Source organism: Canis lupus, chromosome 5 (genome assembly GCF_003254725.2).
Source record: "Canis lupus dingo isolate Sandy chromosome 5, ASM325472v2, whole genome shotgun sequence".
Classification (NCBI taxonomy): domain Eukaryota; kingdom Metazoa; phylum Chordata; class Mammalia; order Carnivora; family Canidae; genus Canis; species Canis lupus.
This window is the reverse complement of record NC_064247.1, coordinates 73,211,719-73,231,465: the sequence shown is the minus strand read 5'-3', so window position 1 is coordinate 73,231,465 and position 19,747 is coordinate 73,211,719. Positions and strand designations below refer to the sequence as shown.

The 19,747-nt window shown below is 40.8% G+C and overlaps 1 protein-coding gene across 10 annotated transcripts in view; it reads left to right on the top strand.

The window, feature by feature from the left end:
• Positions 1 to 19,747, top strand: part of WWOX (WW domain containing oxidoreductase) — a 952,589-nt gene that overhangs the window by 160,514 nt on the left and 772,328 nt on the right. Inside the window, exon 6 of one of the 10 annotated variants that reach the window (XM_049110684.1) lies at positions 8,861 to 9,310. The exons of the other annotated variants lie outside the window; for them this stretch is intronic. Coding sequence (XP_048966641.1) covers positions 8,861 to 9,295 — 435 coding nt within the window. The 3' untranslated portion in view covers positions 9,296 to 9,310. Of the gene's footprint in view, positions 1 to 8,860; positions 9,311 to 19,747 lie in introns of those variants that run through there. 10 annotated transcript variants of the gene reach the window in all.

Sequence of the window (19,747 nt, the reverse complement as noted above, 5' to 3'; positions counted from 1 at the left end):
CCGACTGACTCCTTACTAAGAGCTGAGGACAGGTCCATGCCCGCTCTCCTGCCGCCAGATCCAGTGTCTCTCCTGGGGGCAAGTGGCAGATTCTTACACCTATGTGTTCAATCCTCCTGACCTCTGCTCTGGATCCTGGGGAGTTCTTCACTCGGAGCTTTACTGACATCACAGAATTCCTTGCCCTGGACAAATAGAGGAGATACTCACATACCATCTTGTAAATCAAAGCTGGGGGTGGAGAGAGAGCACAGTGGGGAAGCTGGCCCAATCTGCTTCAGTGTGAGCTTAGTAAGGAGGAAGCATATGTTGCATTCAGTTGTCTGCAGAGACAGGCTCTGCTCTCTGGTGGGGACAGTGTGTAGATTGTGTGGGATTTGTGGGGCTGTTCTGTGTGTGCCAGTTTGGCTTAGCAGGGACACGGCTAGTGGCCACTGCCGCTTCCCAACCTCCTCCTTGCCAACAGAAGAGCAGAATAAATGCATGGGAAGGATACATTTGGAAATCTGGAATTTCTCCAAATCAGACTTGAAGAGGGTCCAACATATTAAGAATCACGTGGTGCCACCTTGGCCACATATCATAGGCATTTTCAAGCCTGGATTTCGTTAATGATAACCTTGTCCTCTACAGGGGTTAAAGAAAAAGTGAAATTCTTTGGATAATCAAAGCAATTAGCTTATGGAGTTGATGCTGGAGTCTAAGCGGCATGAGTAGGGGACAAAGGAATGAAATATGCCTCAAAAGGCATCCTCCAACGATGTTTCCATAATGCAAAACATTTGTTTCTCGCCGGGATCCCATTGGCGGTGTGCTGGTATTATATTGCCATTTATATTGGAAAGGCAGGCAGCGCGAAAACTGTAGTCTATTAAGAGTTTGTGAGTGTGTGCATGTGTATACAGTGAAATAATATCTAGTGTAATGTGAAGTGACAGTCAAAATTACAGCTTTTCTCTTGCCGCAAGGGCACTTCTTTGCCAAGTATAGTAATATTGTTGTAGCAGTGTTCAAGGGTTGTCAGCAATTCTGGCTTACTCTGCAGAGAGTCATAATAGTGCGTGGAAGGAAGGAGCTTCCTGTCAGGGGAAATACTATAATTTTGATATATATTTGTTGGTGCCAAACTGCAATTAAATAGGAGGTGTTGGAAGAAGGTTTCATTTAACCAGCTTGAATTTGTTAATTAATTAGCAAAAACGTATATTTGGAATGCTTCAAGAAACAGTTTCTTGGTGTTCACACAACTCGATTCCGCACAATTGTTTTTTTTTTTTTTTTGTATGTTTGTCTCTTAAAGAAAACAGAATGCCCCCTCCATCAGAACAGAACAGAATAAAATGTTTTCAGCCACTAAAGGAAGGGAAAAATAAAACACCTTGAATAATCTTACTTACCTCTTCCATTTCCTTTTGGGGGGCATTTCTTAGTCTGTTAATGTTTCGAGCTTTCCCTTCGTGATCCGATAGACATGTAGGATCGGGAGCAGTGTCTATTATGTGATTTAACTTGCACCTTGTTTGTTTGTGATTACCTCGGAAGACGTTTCAGGTGACTAAAGGAGGAAAGAGTTGTCTTGCCATTTCAGGGTGTGTGTATGTGTATTAAATTGCTTGCAAGACATAAGCCTATCTCTGTAGCATCATGTGAGGGCTGCTGGTTCCCCTGTCTTTTCATTACTTGGGAGAGTAACAAGTTTGAGTGACAGCTCCTTCTACTCTCAAGGAAGAACAGGGGTATCACCAGAGTTCCCTGTACACTGCTCTTCTGATGAAAAAGACTCTTTTTGAATAAGCAGAAAGCGACTTAAATAGCAATGATGTATTAAAAACTCTGCTGCAGTTATGTGTTCAGAAATCAGGGACAGAAGAATTGTGTTGTTTTTAAAAGATGTATTTAAGGGTCTCGAGAAAGCTGTGTATGTGTGGGGTGGGGGGAATCCTTCCCTCTCCTACTGAGCATTTTGCAAATTAAGTGAGTTTCATTCCCCTATGAAATACGAATCCAATAATATTTTATATGATCATAAAATGTGTCTACTTTTGTCTTCATCTTTTTTATGAAAAAAAGAAATATTCCCAAAGTATATTGCAAAAAATAATTAATAAGCAACCTTTCATAGTTATTTTCTGAGGTTAATTATTACCCTAAGAAATCAATTTCAATTTCTTCAGTTTGAGAGACTCATTTGTGACAGGGTGTTGCCAAAAAAAGGGAGTGAGTTAAGATGCTAAATGGGAGGCTTCATTCCCTAGAGAAAATGTCTTTGCTGCCGGCCGTGATTTATCCAATGCTGTCTTGCCCGCTTATACCCCATGCCAGGAGAATGTATGGAAAATGTAATAGAGCTATTAGAATCTAGTGTAGCAGATTGGTTACAGTAAGAAACAAAAGTTGTCTTCATATCTTAAAATAAAAGTGAGATACCCTCGAGTCCTCACAAAAGAAAATAGGTTGGCCCTTTTTTGCTAACTTTTCCTGACAAGCCTAAGCTAATGGATCAAGGGATCAAGGGAGACAGCATGAATCTGTTTTCATGATGATCACAGCTCCCATCCTGAGACAAAGGTGAGCATGCAGGGAAAAGGGAAGAGAAACTTAAACCTGCAGCTATCTCCTGATGGAACACAGGAAACCAAAAATGAAGGGAATGACTCCATTTCCCCTCTTGGCGATAATCTGTAAAAGTCAGCAAAGTCACACTGTGTTTTCACCAGGCACCTGAGTTTCTTGAGCCGAGACTAGAATGTTCCAGCCCGTTACAGCTGACTATGTCAGGCTTTCCCCAGTGGGGAGAACACTTTGGCCATGGTGGGATTTCCTCTCAAATTCAATATATTCCTCAGGTATATTGAAAAAAAAAAGTTTATTTCCCCACTTTTAATCTACTTTATGTTTCAGTGTTTGGCTTAGAATTTCATATTGGTTGGAACAGTTGATATTATGTGTTTTGCATGTTTTAAGGTGAACATCTCAACAATTGGTGACATTCAGCAAAAAAATACAGTAACTTCTAAAGATGAGGTAAGAAACAACCAATCTGTTGGTCTCTATATTGATTCTTTATCTTTAGGATCCCAACAGACTGGATGGATTTGAGGGAAGGGCTAAGAATAGATTCTTCAGTTAATTAATAAGTATGTTCCCCTTGTACACGAAAGAGTCCGAATTCAAAGTAGCTTACGCGGGAAGGGTCATTATCGGCTCATGAATGCAAAGTTTTATGCAAGGGTCAGCAGAATTCTCTGTGTAATAAGACAGATAATAAATATTTTTGGCTCTATGGGCCATGCAGTCTGTGTTACCACCACTCACCTCATCCTTTGTAGCAAGGAAAGCCCCACAGACAACAGGTAAGCCGCCGGGTGTGGCTATGCTCCAATAAAACTTTATTTATGGAGTCTGACTTGAATTTCGTATAATATTTCATGTGTTAAAACATATTTTTCTTGCTTTCTTTCTTCCACCACTTAAACATGTATTTTTAGACCCTGGCTATATGAAAATGTGAGGCTGAGGTCCAGATTTGGTTCAGTGGTCTATTTGCCAGCCCCTGGTTTAGAGTCTAGCTTGTCCCTGAGCTTAAATACGTCATCTAGGCCTCATCTCTAACCTCTTTGATTTTGGTTTTTTTAAAAATTATATTCTTCAAAGAGAATATTCTTTCTGAGTGGGGATCAAGATGACTGCTGATAGACTAACCCTTTTCCAGCTTAACCAGCAATGGCACCAACGAGCCATTTCCCCCACTATCCCTGGCACAGAAGCCAGGGGAACAGAATTAGCTTGGCTTTGAGGCAGGAACTACCCCTGAATCACCAATGGCCCACAGGATGAGGTTTTAAATTAGTCTAGATTGGAATCCCACACCTTGACCCTCATGGGAATCCAGGAGGCCCGGTTCCCTCGTGAAGAAATAAGCTCCATCTTGGCAGCAGAGAGGACATGGGAATACATCCTGGATAGACAGAGCTACCCACTGTTCTACAATCCATGTGAACCTTTTACAGTTTTACATTGTAATTTTACTTTCAGATATTTCTGGAAATAAGGAAGAAATCCTTTCTGGGTGTAGCTTCAAAAAGGAGCATGTTGGATAGTTTCTTATCAACGACTGGCAAAGAACAGGTCTCTGTAAATTGCTCTGCAAGTTTTGTCCCCTGGAAGCAGAGCCCAAGGCAGCTTTCTTGTTTAAGTTGATCTGGGAGGTTGTGTTTTCAGGAGAAGTGAAGGGAGGAAAATGGCATAGAGCATGGATCATGGTCAGCGCAGATGTGACCAGCTTTAGCCTGATCCTCTGGGAAGCTCTGGAATATGAATAGTCCTGCAGAGTGGATGGATCCTGCTTGAGACAAGGGTGTGACTGGCTGGCATTCAGTGATGAGCCAACATCTACAAGGGAAGGAGGCTTTGTGGGCATAGCCTTGCAGGTGAGGCCGAGAGGGGTAGCTGTGGGTTATCAGCCAACACTCAAAAGCCACTGGGTGCACTTGTCCAGTAAGGGGAACCGCGGCTAGGAGGCACCCCTAGGATACACTGTCTGCAATAGAGACTTCCCTCAGAGTGCACTCCACCCATGGAAAGAAGAAGGGTTTTGACATCAAAAGAGTCTGAAGGCAGGGTCTTTACCCAGGTATCAGCGGACACCACAAGTGAGGTCTACACTTTAAGTTTAAACCTCTCTCTCTGCCATTGGCCTCATACCTGCTTTTCCACTTTCCGACCTGGTTATTTCAACAGAGTGATCCTCTAATAACTTTTGTTTAGTGAAACTCAAGCCTTCTCAGGATGCTGTGCTAATGTCTTCCTTTTTTAATTGAGTAAATATATTATACACAGCTGGGTAGGTTGTTTCCTTGCTGGCCTTGCTGCTACAATTTGAAAATGGATACAATTTTCTTTAACTCACATAGAATGAATGTGCATTTATTCTCGGTTTCCTGTGGCTCTTCTCCTTTGGAATATGTATTTACATGGGCATTTTTGAAGCACTTTTTAAGATACTAAAAAATTAAAAAAAAAAAAAAAGAATAGAAAAACCCCTTACCCCTCCCCCAAACAATGGCTACATTGTGACAACAGTGGGTTGAGCTAAATTCAGCTACGTCAAGGAAGAGCAATAAAAGGAGATGGATTGTTCTCTAAGCTTCACTTTATTGGATATTGTAATTGACATATAGTTGTCATTTATAATCATCTGTCCATTCCTGTGAGTTGGGAGCAGTAAAGTTAATTGTGGCGGCTCATTTGCATTAATCTCACCTCTGAAGGGTACAGTAACCCATTAATATCATGTCATGATGAATTATCACAAATAACATTGAACATATTGATTAATGATCTCTGAGATTTGTATCTCGTTAAAACATTTTGTTAGCTCTTTAAACTTTTAAGCCAACAACCATTGCACGTAGGAGGTGTTAGAGATCGTCTGAGGGGTGGTAGTGGGGAGTGGTGTACCTTGTAGGGTCACTGGTTTAAGGAGTTGGACCACTCAGTTCCCATTAGATCTTTTTTTTTTTTTAATTTCTTTTTTTCTTTTTTCTTTTTTTTAACAATTCAAGCCAAGCAGTCTCTTGGTAACCTCCTCCTACTTTTAACCGAATGATGGTTTCTTCAAAACAATGACTTGATTATAAAGTGTTTTTGATTCTCGACTGGAATGATTTTAATGAGAAAGTTGTCTATTCAGATCCCTGGATGGTGGCCTTTGGAATCTCTTATCCACCTAGATCTGCTTGCTACTTTGAAGTGCACAATTTTTTTTCTCCAGTGACTCAAAATTTCTAAACTTACATGTTAACATAAATATGGACCATATTTGAAATAAGTTGTTTGAGATAAAATAATGTCACTTAAAAATATCACTTATCCTTTGTTTTATAAAAATCCATTCCTCTTTTCCTGAGTACTCTAATTTTTCAGGCAATTGTCCATAAACAAATATATTGGCCACACATGTCATGTAGGCATTAGTGAAATTATAATAAATTCTCTTTAATAAGCCCTTTGTAGAATTTCCTGGTAGGTGTTTAAATACAGTAGACACATAAAGAAAAAGGTTGACATAACAGTTGAATTACAAAGCTCATCCTTTGCAGCTTTTTCCTTTACCAGTTATGAAAGTGTTACAATATTTGATCTCTCCCAACTTATATATTCCTTCCCCTTATGGCTAGCATTTGCTCTGTTTTCTCCAGATAAGTATTTAACAAATGGCAAATATTGGGACTGGGCTCTTCTGCTATTTGTTTAGAGAAAAGGGACCTGATTGTCCTGAAATAAGGATGCTTTGAAGAAAATGTCATTGATGTTTGGCTGGCTTGGGTGGTCCTAAGCCCAGAGAGCAGTTCTAGGAAGAGATAGATTTTCAAACTGCTGCTCATCTGGGGGCCCTGTAGCCCTGGAGTCCAGCCTCCTGTGACTTCCCATGGAGGGAAGGATTTGACCCCATGCCTGTCAAGCCGCCAGCTCCTGGAAGGCAGGAATCATGGTTTAGCACCAGAAAGAGTTCTGACGGCTTAGGAAAAGGTAGACACATGAGGGCCACATACCCATGGAGACCGATGCTGCCATTATGCATTGTTTTGTACCTTTAGCCAGCAGGTAAGGACAATGTTACCCTCCTTCCGTGTTCTCAGATGCTCAGTTTTATGGAGGGGTCTTAAAACAATAATCGGACCATATGGGCGGCAATCTTTGGATCTAAATAGCTAAGGACAAAGTCTATTGCTTTTTTCTAAGGGCCACTTTCCCTTCCTGTCTTTGTCAGGCCTGTGATGTTCCTCACCCACTGAGTATTTAATATCTGTGTTTTCAAATCAAAGAACAAGCTTTTTGTCTCCCAGGATAGTATCTTGTAAAGCCAACCTCTTTATTACTTCACTAGTTTAAGGCTTTATTACTTGCGATCCAAAGCCTGCTAGTGAATTATGCATGTTACACTTCTCAGCGGCTTCACTTACCCACTCTCCTGCCACCTTTTTGGGGGCCCAAAAAGTAGAAGGAGATCTCGACGTGTGTTCATTTCTACCCATGGTATTAATCCTTATTCATTTTAAAAATCTGCTAACGGAAATATTTCCATTCAGCTCATTAATCAATTGTGATTTTCATTCCCTTGTTTTGTAAAAGCTGTTGCAATAAATACTTTTTTTCACAAGGCGAAAATCCAAGAGATGGATGCAGCCAGCGTAATTAATTGCACCCAGTTACAGGAGATCAGCAAGTTTGTGAGATTCACATGCTGCTATACCATATGGTTGCCCAGTAGGCGAAAAATTTGATTAATGTTTTGAAGTAGATTTTTTTCAGCAAATATTACAGCCCCAGATGAGGTTTTTTTTTTTTTTCTTTTACTTTCTAGTATTGTTAGACTTAGCTGAAGGAACCAATCCTCTGATTTAAAGCTTAATAATATTGTGATCCAGTGAAAACTTAACATGCAATAAAAATTGCAGTCTGCCTGTCTCTTGTGGGTACAGAAAAATAACGCATTATATCTTTGTTCTTAATTAAGTAAAACGTGAAAGTTGGATTCTAGAACTTGATTTTTTTTTTCTCCTACTGAAAAGAAAATATAACTGCGGTTTTAACTGATGTGTGTTTGGTATGATTTATAAGCAATACATTTGGGCAGACTTTTAAAAATATAAGAGGAACAGCAAAATAAAAAAAAATGAGTCAGTGAACAGCTTCTTATTAATTACACACTCCATACCAATGAGACCACCATAAATATGACTATGTAAGTGTCATTGAAGAAAATTTAAGCTGTTTCTACTGTTATCCTAAAGGCATATTAATTTCATGACCACCTGAGATATTCATAGTTAATTTCTCCTTTATTTAGGGGAAAACAAAAAACCTACTCCTGATTTTTTTTTTTTTTTCAAGTTAGAAAGTCTGTTTTATTTTCTCTTTGTCAGGCTGGACACTTATCCTCTTATGTCACTGCCCCACTGGGGTCATGCTCCACCTTGTCATTCTGGTCACTGGGTGAGAGTCAGCTATCGGGTGATATCCCTGGACAACATACAGTAGGCCTGACCTTGGCATTCAAAACCACATGAAATTTTGAAAACACGTGGGAACTGGCAGTGCACTCTTAAGGAAAAATAAAACAAAATTCTCCAATTTGGCCAAGTAGGCTGGATGCTTTAGACAGTTTAGCTCTTCTGTTTTTTTTTTTTTTTTTTTCTTTCTCTTTTGAAACGGAATAATTTCTCATTACCTAAGCCGTATCGGACTCTCCTTAAATCTTGATGTCTGTTGAAAGCAACTGTTAGTTCAAGTGGTTAAAGCATGATCTTTAACCAGATATTAAGCTCACTTTGAGCCCTTTGTCTTGGTCAATAAAAAAATTCTCTCTTCTGGAGTTATAAACAGGATCCATAACTTTGACCCAGTGATCTAGAAAGAGACTCAGTTCAGAAGGAACTGTCACCATTTAACAAAGCAATAGTATGTGCTGTCATCTCTTAGATGTCACACAAGATTGCTGCTTTCTCTCTCTGCGTCTATAGTGTTTTAAGGGCTTGATGTGGGCTCTGTTTCCAGTGGCTTAACCAGGGACTGACTCAGTCAAAATACGGGGGTCAAAGCAGAGACCAGGCCAGGAGGGCCATCTCCTCTGATTTTGAGTTAATAAGTCAAATCTTTGAAGAAAGGTAAGACATTTTTGATAGGTGTTTTTGACAATTTCACTGAACTGGGTTTCTAATCCTTTTTTATATTTATTTTAATGGTGATTAGGTAGTAATTATCTGTAAAAGGCATGAAAAGAAGTGTTACAGTGATGGCATATTTTTAAGAATTTATTTTTTAAAAATGTTTATTTATTTATTTTTGTTTTTTTTAGAGAGGCAAGGAAGGGCTGAGGGAGAGGGACAGAGAGAAGCCCAAGGAGCCTCCACACCCATCACAGAGCCCAGCAAGGGTTCGATCTCGCAGCCATGAGATCATAACCAGAGCCCAAATCAAGAGTCAGACGCTTGACCAACTGAGCCACCCAGGTGCCCTATTTCTGTTTTATTTTTTAACTAGGCTCCACACCCAATGTGAGGATCATATTCATGACCCTGAGATCAAGAATCACATGCTCTATCAATTTGAGCCAGCCTGGTGCCCCCTTGACAGCATATTTTTAAAGAGTCCAAAAAAAGGGGCACAGCCTATTTTTCCCAAGTTTGGTCTGAATCTGAAGCTGTTTCTATCAGGTTCATTATGTCATCCAAAAGGAAATTTTTATAGTCAAGCAGTTTTGGAGATACCCTTCAGGAACACATTTCTCTAAGATTTAACTAACTTTTTTCCTTTGTCATTCAGCCATTTCTAGTGAATATTTTTTTTCTGTGCAGTTGAGGCAATAATTTTTTGAAAGCCTGCTACATTCAAGACACTTCGTATAGGTTGCCTCTAATTACAGCCTGGGTTTTTTAATGAAAAAAAAAAAAAAAAGGAAATACGTCTAAATTTTTATTTAATATGGCAGGTAAAACCTGAACAATATTTGGTCAGTTGGCAGGAGACAGTGCATCGAATTATTTGAGTTTCCCTTTTTCTCCTAGCAGCACATACATGTATGCAATTTTTTTACCAAGTCATAGAATGAATGGCTGAAGGAAGTGTTTGAGAGGCTCTGATGAGGGCCAGTGCTTTAAGGCAATAAAAGTAGTGTTAGCCCATAGCAATTAGATCTAGGTTGATTTGATTTTTCTTGTGGAACTATGGTTGTGGTTGTCATTTTAATATGTATTTGGAAACAACAAACCTGTTCACAGTGCCATATATATATATTTAATATATATTAATATATTAAATATATATTTAGTTAAATATATATTTTTATTAAAGGAGAATGTATTTCCTGTCCATCTTTCATTAGGAATGCATCCTTCTACATGATATTATTGCCAGAACAGTCATACTGACCCTCTATGTCCTAGAGATGCCTGACATTTGCAACAGCTCCCTTTATAAGTTTACTTCCCTAGATGTAATCCTTCAGGGAGAGAGAATTCCCAAAATATCAGTTTCCTTAGATGAAATTTCCTTTTATTTGAATGAACCCCGTTGGACTGTAATTTATAGGCTGTATCAGTGCACAGTCGCTCAGATCTAGTATTTTACCAGTGAGTATCCATCAGTTGGGTGGAGGTTGCCACATTTTTCAAGTGGGAAGAAATCCAAACAAATATAAGAAGAAAAAAAATTATCCTTGGGGGTCTCACAATTTGAGATTGTTGAGTGTTGCCATGCAAAACTAACACCCAGCGGGAAGGTTCTGCTTTTCTCACAAATTCTCAGTTAACACAAGGCGCCACGGCAGCTGGGAGAGAGCGAGCGAGCGAGGGTCCTGGCTGAAAGGCAGTGGAAGGCGGCTCGGGATGAGGTCTTGCAGGGAGCACAGAGCGCTGGAAGGGAGAGCTTTACCTGGTGCTGGCAGCGTAACTTTGCCAGTCTGTTTCTTCCTGCGCTTGAGGCCATGCTGATCTTAAAGCTGAATAAATGAGAGCTAATGATTTTTTTTTTTTTTTGAGGCATTTGTAAGTGATTTGTCTTGGGAATGCTAAATTGGCAAGAATAAAACCTAGGCAGGAAAGTTGATTTTTGATGACCCAACGAAGGCATGTCCTGGAGTGATTTAGTAAGGCTCCAGTGGTCTAAGATTGTTCCACATCAGGAAAAGTGTACAGTTATCAGAATTACTTACTAATGGAAAAAAAAAAAAGGAAAAAAAGCCAAAAAAAGGTTGTTAGGCTACTGGGCAGTGGGAATGAAAGAATAGGGCAGCAGCTTTTAATGATGAAATGGCCTGAGAAACCTTCCTCTGTAGGGATCCAAGGTAGGGCCTTCCTGAAGAATGGGTTCCACTTTTCCCCAGGTTGAAGAAGACAGGGAAACCCCCAGATTCCCATAAAGGTACGTCAGTCGCTTCATGAACAAAGGGAAACACAAGAGGTTTCAGTTTATAAGTACATCCCAATTCTCAAATCAAACCTATTGTCGTGTTTTCTAAATAACCGATATCCAAAAACACAATGTTGGAAAGTCTCCTCTTCTTTCATACCAGTGGGCGGTGGGGTTCCTGGTTCTTTTGAGGAAGTACGTGGAAGGAGATAATCTGCACTACGGCCGGAGAGAAATGCTCTTTAGGTCACAGGTGTTTTTGAAGTTTTGCCAGCCTGCAGTGTGAGTCAGCCGGTCACAAGTCTGAGAATATTCACCGAGATTTTCAATCCTGGGCTTTACTTTTATTTTCCTGAAGTGATTGTATTTTATTTACAGTCAGAAGCGTATCAGCCCACGAATTCAGTTACAAGCCTTTCAAGTCACTTTTATTAATTCTGTGCATATGCACTCACACGCATTTTCATTTACTGATCTCTCTGTGCCTCCTCCCCCCCGCCCCCCCGTGATGTGTCTAACTGACGAAGAAGAGTTTCTTCCAGTACATGCCCGTTTGGGGTTTCTACATTTAAAATCTTATCGGGCCAACGTGGGTTTGTTCAAACCCAAAAAAAAAAAAAAAAAAAACAAAAAAATCATCCTGGCAGCCTTTACTTAGGGAGCGCTCTCCAGACGCACCCGTCAATATCTGCCCACGTGCTTATTTGTAATTAAAGTGAAGATGCTTTGGAATCGCAGAGCCCGGAGTCGTTTCCCAGTGACTGATGGGTGACAGTGTGCCCGCGCCTCCTCCAGGGAGGACTGGGCCTGTGGCCTTGTTCCCGAGAGCCGCCTTCCCGGAGGGCCCGAGGCCTCACTGTTTCAAACTCCTGTTGTTCCGTAAATCCGTCACAAGGGTCTGCAAGGGGCCGTATTTATGAGGAGAGTGTAGAGTGGTCAGTCTAAAAAGCTCCTTAGTGTAGTACTTTGAATTTTAAATTACACACATAATTCAAAGGTAATGTAACTTGCAGTGTCGGACTTTAGCCCGTTCCGTTAAATGGAGAAAAATGACTGCCGTGAGGAATGACTTATTGATTCTTGGTGGGAGAATGACTTCTGTAATATAGGAAGTATGGTAAAAGGAGCAGCTTAATTATTTAGGGAGCACTTTTGAAAATATGCTTTTACAGCAGTACAAATCGTGTATATACAAATTGTACAACTAGATTTTTTTTTTTTTTTAATTCTTTCTCAGAGGAAAGTTAGGAGAAGGCTTGTCTTCTTCAGTTGCTAAGGCAAAGTTTAATTTTGCTTAAACTCCTGTAGGCTGTAGCTGAGAAAGACCTAAGGAGCAAGGAGAGGTTTCTGAATGCTTTAAAAATATGACTTGTCCTAGTTGCCTTTTTTAAATTTACATTATACTTACACTAGCTTTAGGGGAGCTTGACTGCCAAGATTTAGAAAGTATGCTTCTCTCTCTTTCTCTCTCTCTTCTTCTCCCTCTCCTTCTCTCTCTGGTTTATGATGTTTTTCAACAGTGTCATGAACTCACTTAATCTGATTTCATCAAGTAAATATATGGGAAGTTGAGATGACATATTTTAATCTGGCATTTGAGGAGATATTCATAAAATATCAGATAAAATATTTATTTTGGCCTTTTCCTTCTGATCTCTCTTTTGATTCAGTGTGTATTCTTTGCTTAAGGACCACAGCCTAATGTTATTTTGACTGCAGTTCACAGTGTTGGCAGCCTTTCAGATAAACAGCATATTTGTGGTTAATTGGTTGAACATGTTCTATAATTATAATTATATTAAAACCTTAATGTGCTTGAACATTTGCCCACTGAAGGCCACTTGCATGAACTACGTTATGTTTCTGTCATTATAACTGAGCTGTCTGGGGCTGACATTCAGCAATTGAGGCAGGATAAGGAACCTGGGAATAGCATAGAGGCTTCTCATTATTTCCGTCTGAGACCGCTGTTTGGACAGTTTTAGAAGTTGACCATGAAAATTGCCGTCTGGTTGTAACTGGGATCCCCAGGTTTCAATCTGTGGGCTAACGTTTCTTCAGATTTTCAAAAAGGGTTGGCTTGGCTTTTTATCAAAGTTACACAACGGCTGTAAAAAGCAAAATTAGCACTTTATCAAGTTTGGAGCAAATTGCCAAGGCCACCAGGGAGCCGGGAGAGTCACCAAAGACCACTGCTTGGAACTGGGCAGAAAGCCATCTTTGAAATGAGCAGAGAGGTCTGATGGCCACCAGCTGAGGGAGAGAGTTTCTCTTTTCTACCCTTTAGCCAGGCTGTTAGGATTGACATAGTAGACTGGTAGCCCCCTGGACTTAGCAGCTGAGAATCCCAGCATCTTCTTTGTGGCTACTGGCTCAGCCATACCGTGGTATCTTTCCCTGTGTAACAGTATAAATCAGTGTCCGCGAGCCCTCTGGTTTCACATGGCCTGAGGATGGTCTTCATTTTTAAATGATTAAAGAAAAGAACCCAAAGAAATACAATGTTTTGTGACACAAAAAATATATGAAATTCAATTTATAATGTCTATTACGTAAAATTTTACTGAAACACCCTACGCTCATCTGTTTAAGTTACTGTTGATGGCTGCTTTCCTGCTCTCAGGGCATGGTTCAGTTGGAGAGACATCATGGCCCTCAAAGCTGAAAATATTTACTTTCTGGCCCTTTATAGAAAAAGTTGGCCACCCCTCCTCTAAATGATGTCCTTCAGTTTCTGTCTCCCAGCAGAATAAAGGTGCTGTGAGAACAGGTGCCATATCGGTTTTAGTGCTGGGGCCAGAGTAGGGGATTTGGGTTGGATGAATGAATGAATGAATGAATGAATGAATGAATGAATGAATGAAAAGGATGAATGCATGAATGGCTACGCCAAAGCTGTGCATACAGAGATGTCTGTTATTGTCTTATCTTTGGCCTAACCAACTGAACGCAGTTTATAAAATTTGCAAATCTGTTTCCAAACATGTTTGAATTGATTTTTATGGTCTTTTAATTAACCCAATAAAAATGGCAACAACACAGCAATTTTAAGAAAATAACAGAGCCAAGTATTTTTTTATGGCTCTGCATGCCATCCATATTACACCCACATGCAGTATTTATATGGTACAAATAATTATCTTTTGGACTTAGAATTCTTTAAATTAGGATTTGCTGAAAATATTATGTTCTGTATCATTTAAAAAAGAAAGAAAAAAGTTCTTCTCAAATTTATTTATATGTTGGAGCAATTCTGGCACTGCAGAATATGGCAGGAAATTCCATTAAGTTGAAATGTGCTGCCCTTACCCTCAAGCATTTGGAGGGATTCATAGAAGAGCCAAGTGGATTCAAACAGACCTTGGTTGTAGAGCTGAACGTGCACTTTGTCAGAATACTTTGTAAGGTTTTCAGGGATGAGTTAGAATGGAGAGGATTGTAATTCAGAATTCTCAGGCCAGTGATGCAGGCCAGAGATGTTCTGCCAAGAAGGTAGAAAATTCTAGAACCTCATGAAGGCATCCTCACCCTACCCCACCCCCATCGTGTGGACACCCTTGAAAGTCACCATTTCTTGCTGGTCACCTGATCCTGGCCTGGCAGCCTCTTCAGCCTCTGATGTATCTGAGCCTTTCTTGGGCCTGACATGGGTGGGTTCACCCCAGACTTTGGAGTCAGACCGGAGCATAAACGTTGCATCCTACACTCACTAGCTGTGTAGCTTCGGGCAAGTGACCTCATCTCTTTGAGCCACGGGTTAGCTCAGTAGGAAGATGGGGATATCACACCCACCTCTTAATGTTGCCATAAGGATTCAAAAGGAGGACACTGCAAATGACCCTAGGAGCTATGTGGTGTATATTCAGGAGGCAGGAAAGATTTGTCCTCTTGCTTCCTCTCTTGCCACTCCTGTAACTGAGTCCGGGCTTCTTTAGAAGCAGAATTGTAGAGAGAGGGTCCCCTCCTCCCTCATGTACGTTCTGGGACAGCTCAGTAGCACCATTTTTTTCGGTTGTGTGTTCTCTCTTCTTTTCTCTTTTTCCTCTGCCTTATAGTAGTTCTAGGATCTCTGGGTCAGTTGTCCCTTTCTCTAAGCACAACTAGGACAGTTGGACCTTCTTCCCCATCCCACATTGGTGTGAGAATTATCAAATAGGTCACAGAATGGAAGCCCTTAACCGGGTACTCTGGGCTCCACTATGGTCTGGTCAATTCTGGATCTTATCCAAGCACAAAAGAGCCTTTGTTGTCATTCATACTCTCCTAAAAGGTGATTCATGACCTTCCTAGGGATCCATTCACATGTAGCAACCAGGCTGTGCACACAGTCCTCACTGAAGTTGTCTTCCACATGTCTGTTCCCCTGCTGCTGATCCTTAGGTAGGTCAGCTTCCCTTTCTCCTTGTCTTGATCACTCAAACAGAGCCACATGTCTTCTTCCTGCTGTAGAAGTTGATTTCCTCTGACGAGCTCCCTACCATTCGTCCAGTTTAGTCTTGTCTGGAATTTACTCAGCATCTCTGTGCCAAGCCCAGCAGGTTAGGGACATAGTCACTGAGTCAGACTTCTTGCCTTCAAGGGCCTGCAATTAGGAAGTTCCATACACTCATTAGGGTGGCTGTTTATGGTCTGCCACTGCCTGGAACCCACCCATCTTCCTTCTCTAACCCCTGTTTTCTACTTGTTTCATAAATTTGAGTTCTGGATGTGTCTGACTGACTCCCTCCTGCCACAAAAATTGTTCTTCAATCATTCATTCCCTATGTTCCATATGTAGATTTCTGTTTTATACTTACCTCACTGAATTATGCTCGTCTATCTGTATACTATGTTGTGTTCCCTACTAGACTATGTATCCTGAGAAGGTTGGAATGATCTAATGCAGCTTTGTGTTCCCATGAATCAAAAAAAAAAAAAAAAAAGGGAAATGAGAGATTGATCATTGTTTGTTTCATGATTATGTGAATGACTCTCTAATTAAGTGAACAATAAATGAATGAGTCAGTCCCTGGCCAAAGGGAGACAGGTAACTTTCTACTTGGGGCTCACACAGAAAGGCTCTAAGATCCCCTGGTGGCCCTTGCTCAGAAGCTTAGACCATTGCCTGCCCAGGATGTACTCATCCTGGCCTGTTTCAGGGTATCTTTGGGGCTACCACAGGACAGTGGTTAGGACCTGGAGGAAGTTCAAGAGTCCCATGTTATTGTGGCAAGAGATGTATCACCTACAGCTTCACAGCTGCCATATGCTAGAGTGGAGGAAGTGGCAAGGATTAATTAGTCAAACAGAAACGTGCAAATCAACTGGCCTGGATGTTGTTTTGGGGATAGGGAGGGATAGGCCATTGGAGAGTGAAGAGCAGCTTGACGGAAGGGCTGAAGACCATATGCCGGACCTGAGAGGAGATGACATCATTATCTTAAGCTTGGGTTAGTGACCTTACCAGACTGAGACATTGGTTCTCAAACTTGAACACACTACAGGATCCCCTAGAAGGTGCATGCATCATGGGGCTTCACCTACAGAGTTGCTGATTTCGTCTGAAGTTGGGCCCAGGGATCTTTTTTTTTTTTTTTTTTAATTGGTGTTCAATTTACTAACATACAGAATAACACCCAGTGCCCGTCACCCATTCACTCCCACCCCCCGCCCTCCTCCCCTTCCACCACCCCTAGTTCGTTTCCCAGAGTTAGCAGTCTTTACGTTCTGTCTCCCTTTCTGATATTTCCCACACATTTCTTCCCCCTTCCCTTATATTCCCTTTCACTATTATTTATATTCCCTAAATGAATGAGAACATATAATGTTTGTCCTTCTCCGACTGACTTACTTCACTCAGCATAATACCCTCCAGTTCCATCCACGTTGAAGCAAATGGTGGGTATTTGTCATTTCTAATAGCTGAGTAATATTCCATTGTATACATAAACCACATCTTCTTTATCCATTCATCTTTCGTTGGACACCGAGGCTCCTTCCACAGTTTGGCTATCGTGGCCATTGCTGCTATAAACATCGGGGTGCAGGTGTCCCGGCGTTTCATTGCATTTGTATCTTTGGGGTAAATCCCCAATAGTGCAATTGCTGGGTCGTAGGGCAGGTATATTTTTAACTGTTTGAGGAACCTCCACACAGTTTTCCAGAGTGGCTGCACCAGTTCACATTCCCACCAACAGTGTATGAGGGTTCCCTTTTCTCCACATCCTCTCCAACATTTGTTGTTTCCTGCCTTGTTAATTTTCCCCATTCTCACTGGTGTGAGGTGGTATCTCATCGTGGTTTTGATTTGTATTTCCCTGATGGCCAGTGATGCAGAGCATTTTCTCATGTGCATGTTGTGGGCCCAGGGATCTGCATGCTGCCTAGCAGTTTCCCAGATGATGGTGATGCTTGTTTGGGGAACACATTGGAGTAAGGGCTCTGCTAATTTCAGCTTCAGAATATTGACTCATGGGAGAAGATTCCTACCATGGACAACGTCTAACCCCTGTCAGTCATCAGTGGGGTAGAATCTTACTTTCTGAGTATGAGAACCATTAGAGTTATTTTAGTAAGCTGCTTTTGCGGTCATTGCTTTTAAATCAGCCCTGTGAAGTGGGAAAGCCAAGAGTAAGGTTCTTTTATTGAGATAATATATTGTAAATAGGAGTTCAGCATCACATTTGGAAAATACGAAAAGCCCTTCTTTGAACTTACTTTGTTCAACCTTAATTGGTTCAAGTGTTTTCTATATAAACTGGATGTACCTGCCGTAGATGTTGGTTTTGCAGTAACAATACTTTTCTACATTAAAAAAAAATCCTGAAATGAAAATGTAACTTAGTCTTATTATTGTAATCTCCCCTTGCCTTTTTTGCATGGATCATTTGTTTGTGAACTGGTTATTTCAGGAAGGGCTCAAAGGTAATTTCATGGTTTATAGCATTTATATTGGCGCCTTTAATGAGCAAAACATATTGTTTTCTAATACACAAAATGAGGAATTCACATATTATATATATTATTTTCATTTCCCAATATTACATGTATATCAAGTTCAGGACATTGAGAACAACCACGTAAAGAAATTATACTTCTGTACACAGGGGAAATATGAAAGTTTTGTAGTGCAAAAAAATAAAAAATAAAATTCAACTTTGCAGGCTTATGAGATGATTTTATTTTTAATGAATCCAAATGATAGCAGGGAGCTGCTGTTGTGTTTGTGCATTGTACAGCAATTCATATCTAAAAACACGGTAACATATGGCTTTGTTATTATTTAGTTTAGGAATTTATGCACCTAAAGGAGTTTCGAGAGCTCTGGGTCTCATTCAGATGTTGTATACAGCAACTAAACAAGATAAGCTGGAGCAGGGAGTTTCTCATCCCCAGGTTATTAAGGTTTGACCAATTCACTTTTTTTTTTTTTTTGATGGTGGTGTTTATTAAACTCAAGAACTTTTTTGCATATTTGCTAATGATTCTCTTCCCTCTTTCTTATTATGTTTTAGAAGGCTGAATGGGTAAAAATTTTTTGGCCCAATAAAAATATGTCCTGGATTGGAAAAGAGTACAAGTTCTTTTTCTAGATCCAGAGTGAGGTGGCTCTTTGGCCTCCTGGTTCATTTGCTGTCCTAGGGAGTCATTGACACCCACACGCTCCCAATCACAGACCTTTCCCTCCCATCCAGATTGTGTTTGTTTTACGGCTCTCTCACGGAGCATGCAGCTGTGTAAACCCGCGAATGGTTTCTACACAGCTTTGATCTTTGCATGGATCAACAGTTGCCCTCAGTCCCTGAACCCTGCTCCACGGCCCCTGTGTTTCTTGGATTTTTCCATTTTCTGGTAATTATGGCATTGCGTAGGGAGCCTTGCAACAGCATCCCCCATGACTTCAGGTGCAGAGATTGGAAGAAGCACCTTAAGGCTGTCGTTTGTAGAACTCTATTAAGAAGTGATTTCCATCTGATGCCAAAAAGATATGCCATTTAGTTTCCTCCTAAGAGGCAATCTGACAATTTCAAGTAGACTGTGGGAGTCTAAGGAACTCCAGCATATTATGGACTGAATAAATGTTTATGGAACAAATACAATTTTCTTTTTATTTTTAGCTACTGAAAAAGTTTAGCCCTTCCACAAAACAGGGCTTGATACCTCTGTCAGTGATGGGCTATTGGGCTGGTGCAGTGTGGCATTAGTTTTCAATCCATAATCTGGGCTCCTATGCACAGGAGAGTACAAAAGTCCTGGCACCTGTTCTTAAATCCAGTAGGAGGCATAAGATCATTGCTTTAAAGTCCTCAAATAAGGTACAAGGAGACCTTGTGGTACTTCTGGAGAAGGAGCCATGCTTCCTATCCTGGCTGATCACAGTGGTTTACAGAGTTGGGCCATAATAATGCCTAGGCAAGATGCTGAGCTAAAACATGAGAGGAGGTCTTTCCTCAAGAGAGCATCATGGAAGGTCACCTGTGGCAGAGCAGATAAGACTCCAGGATTTCCAGATTTAAAAAAAAGGTTTTTAAAGATTTTTTACTTACTCATTTGAGAGAGAGAGAAAGAGAGAACAAACACATGCAGAGGGAGAGGCAGATGAAGAGGGAGAAGCAGACTCCCTGCTGAGCTGGGAGCCCAGTGTGGGGCTTGAGCCCAGGACCTGGAGATCATGACCTGAGCCGAAGGCAGACACTTAACCATCTGAGCCACGTAGGCGCCCTTAGTACTTCCAGATTTAGTTTGATGTATGTTTGAATCCTAGCCTTACTGTTGGTGTTATCTGGAGGAATTAGTTTCTGCAGCTCAGTTTTCCCACCAATAAAATGGGATTGGTAGCAGTCTCTGCCTTCTGGAT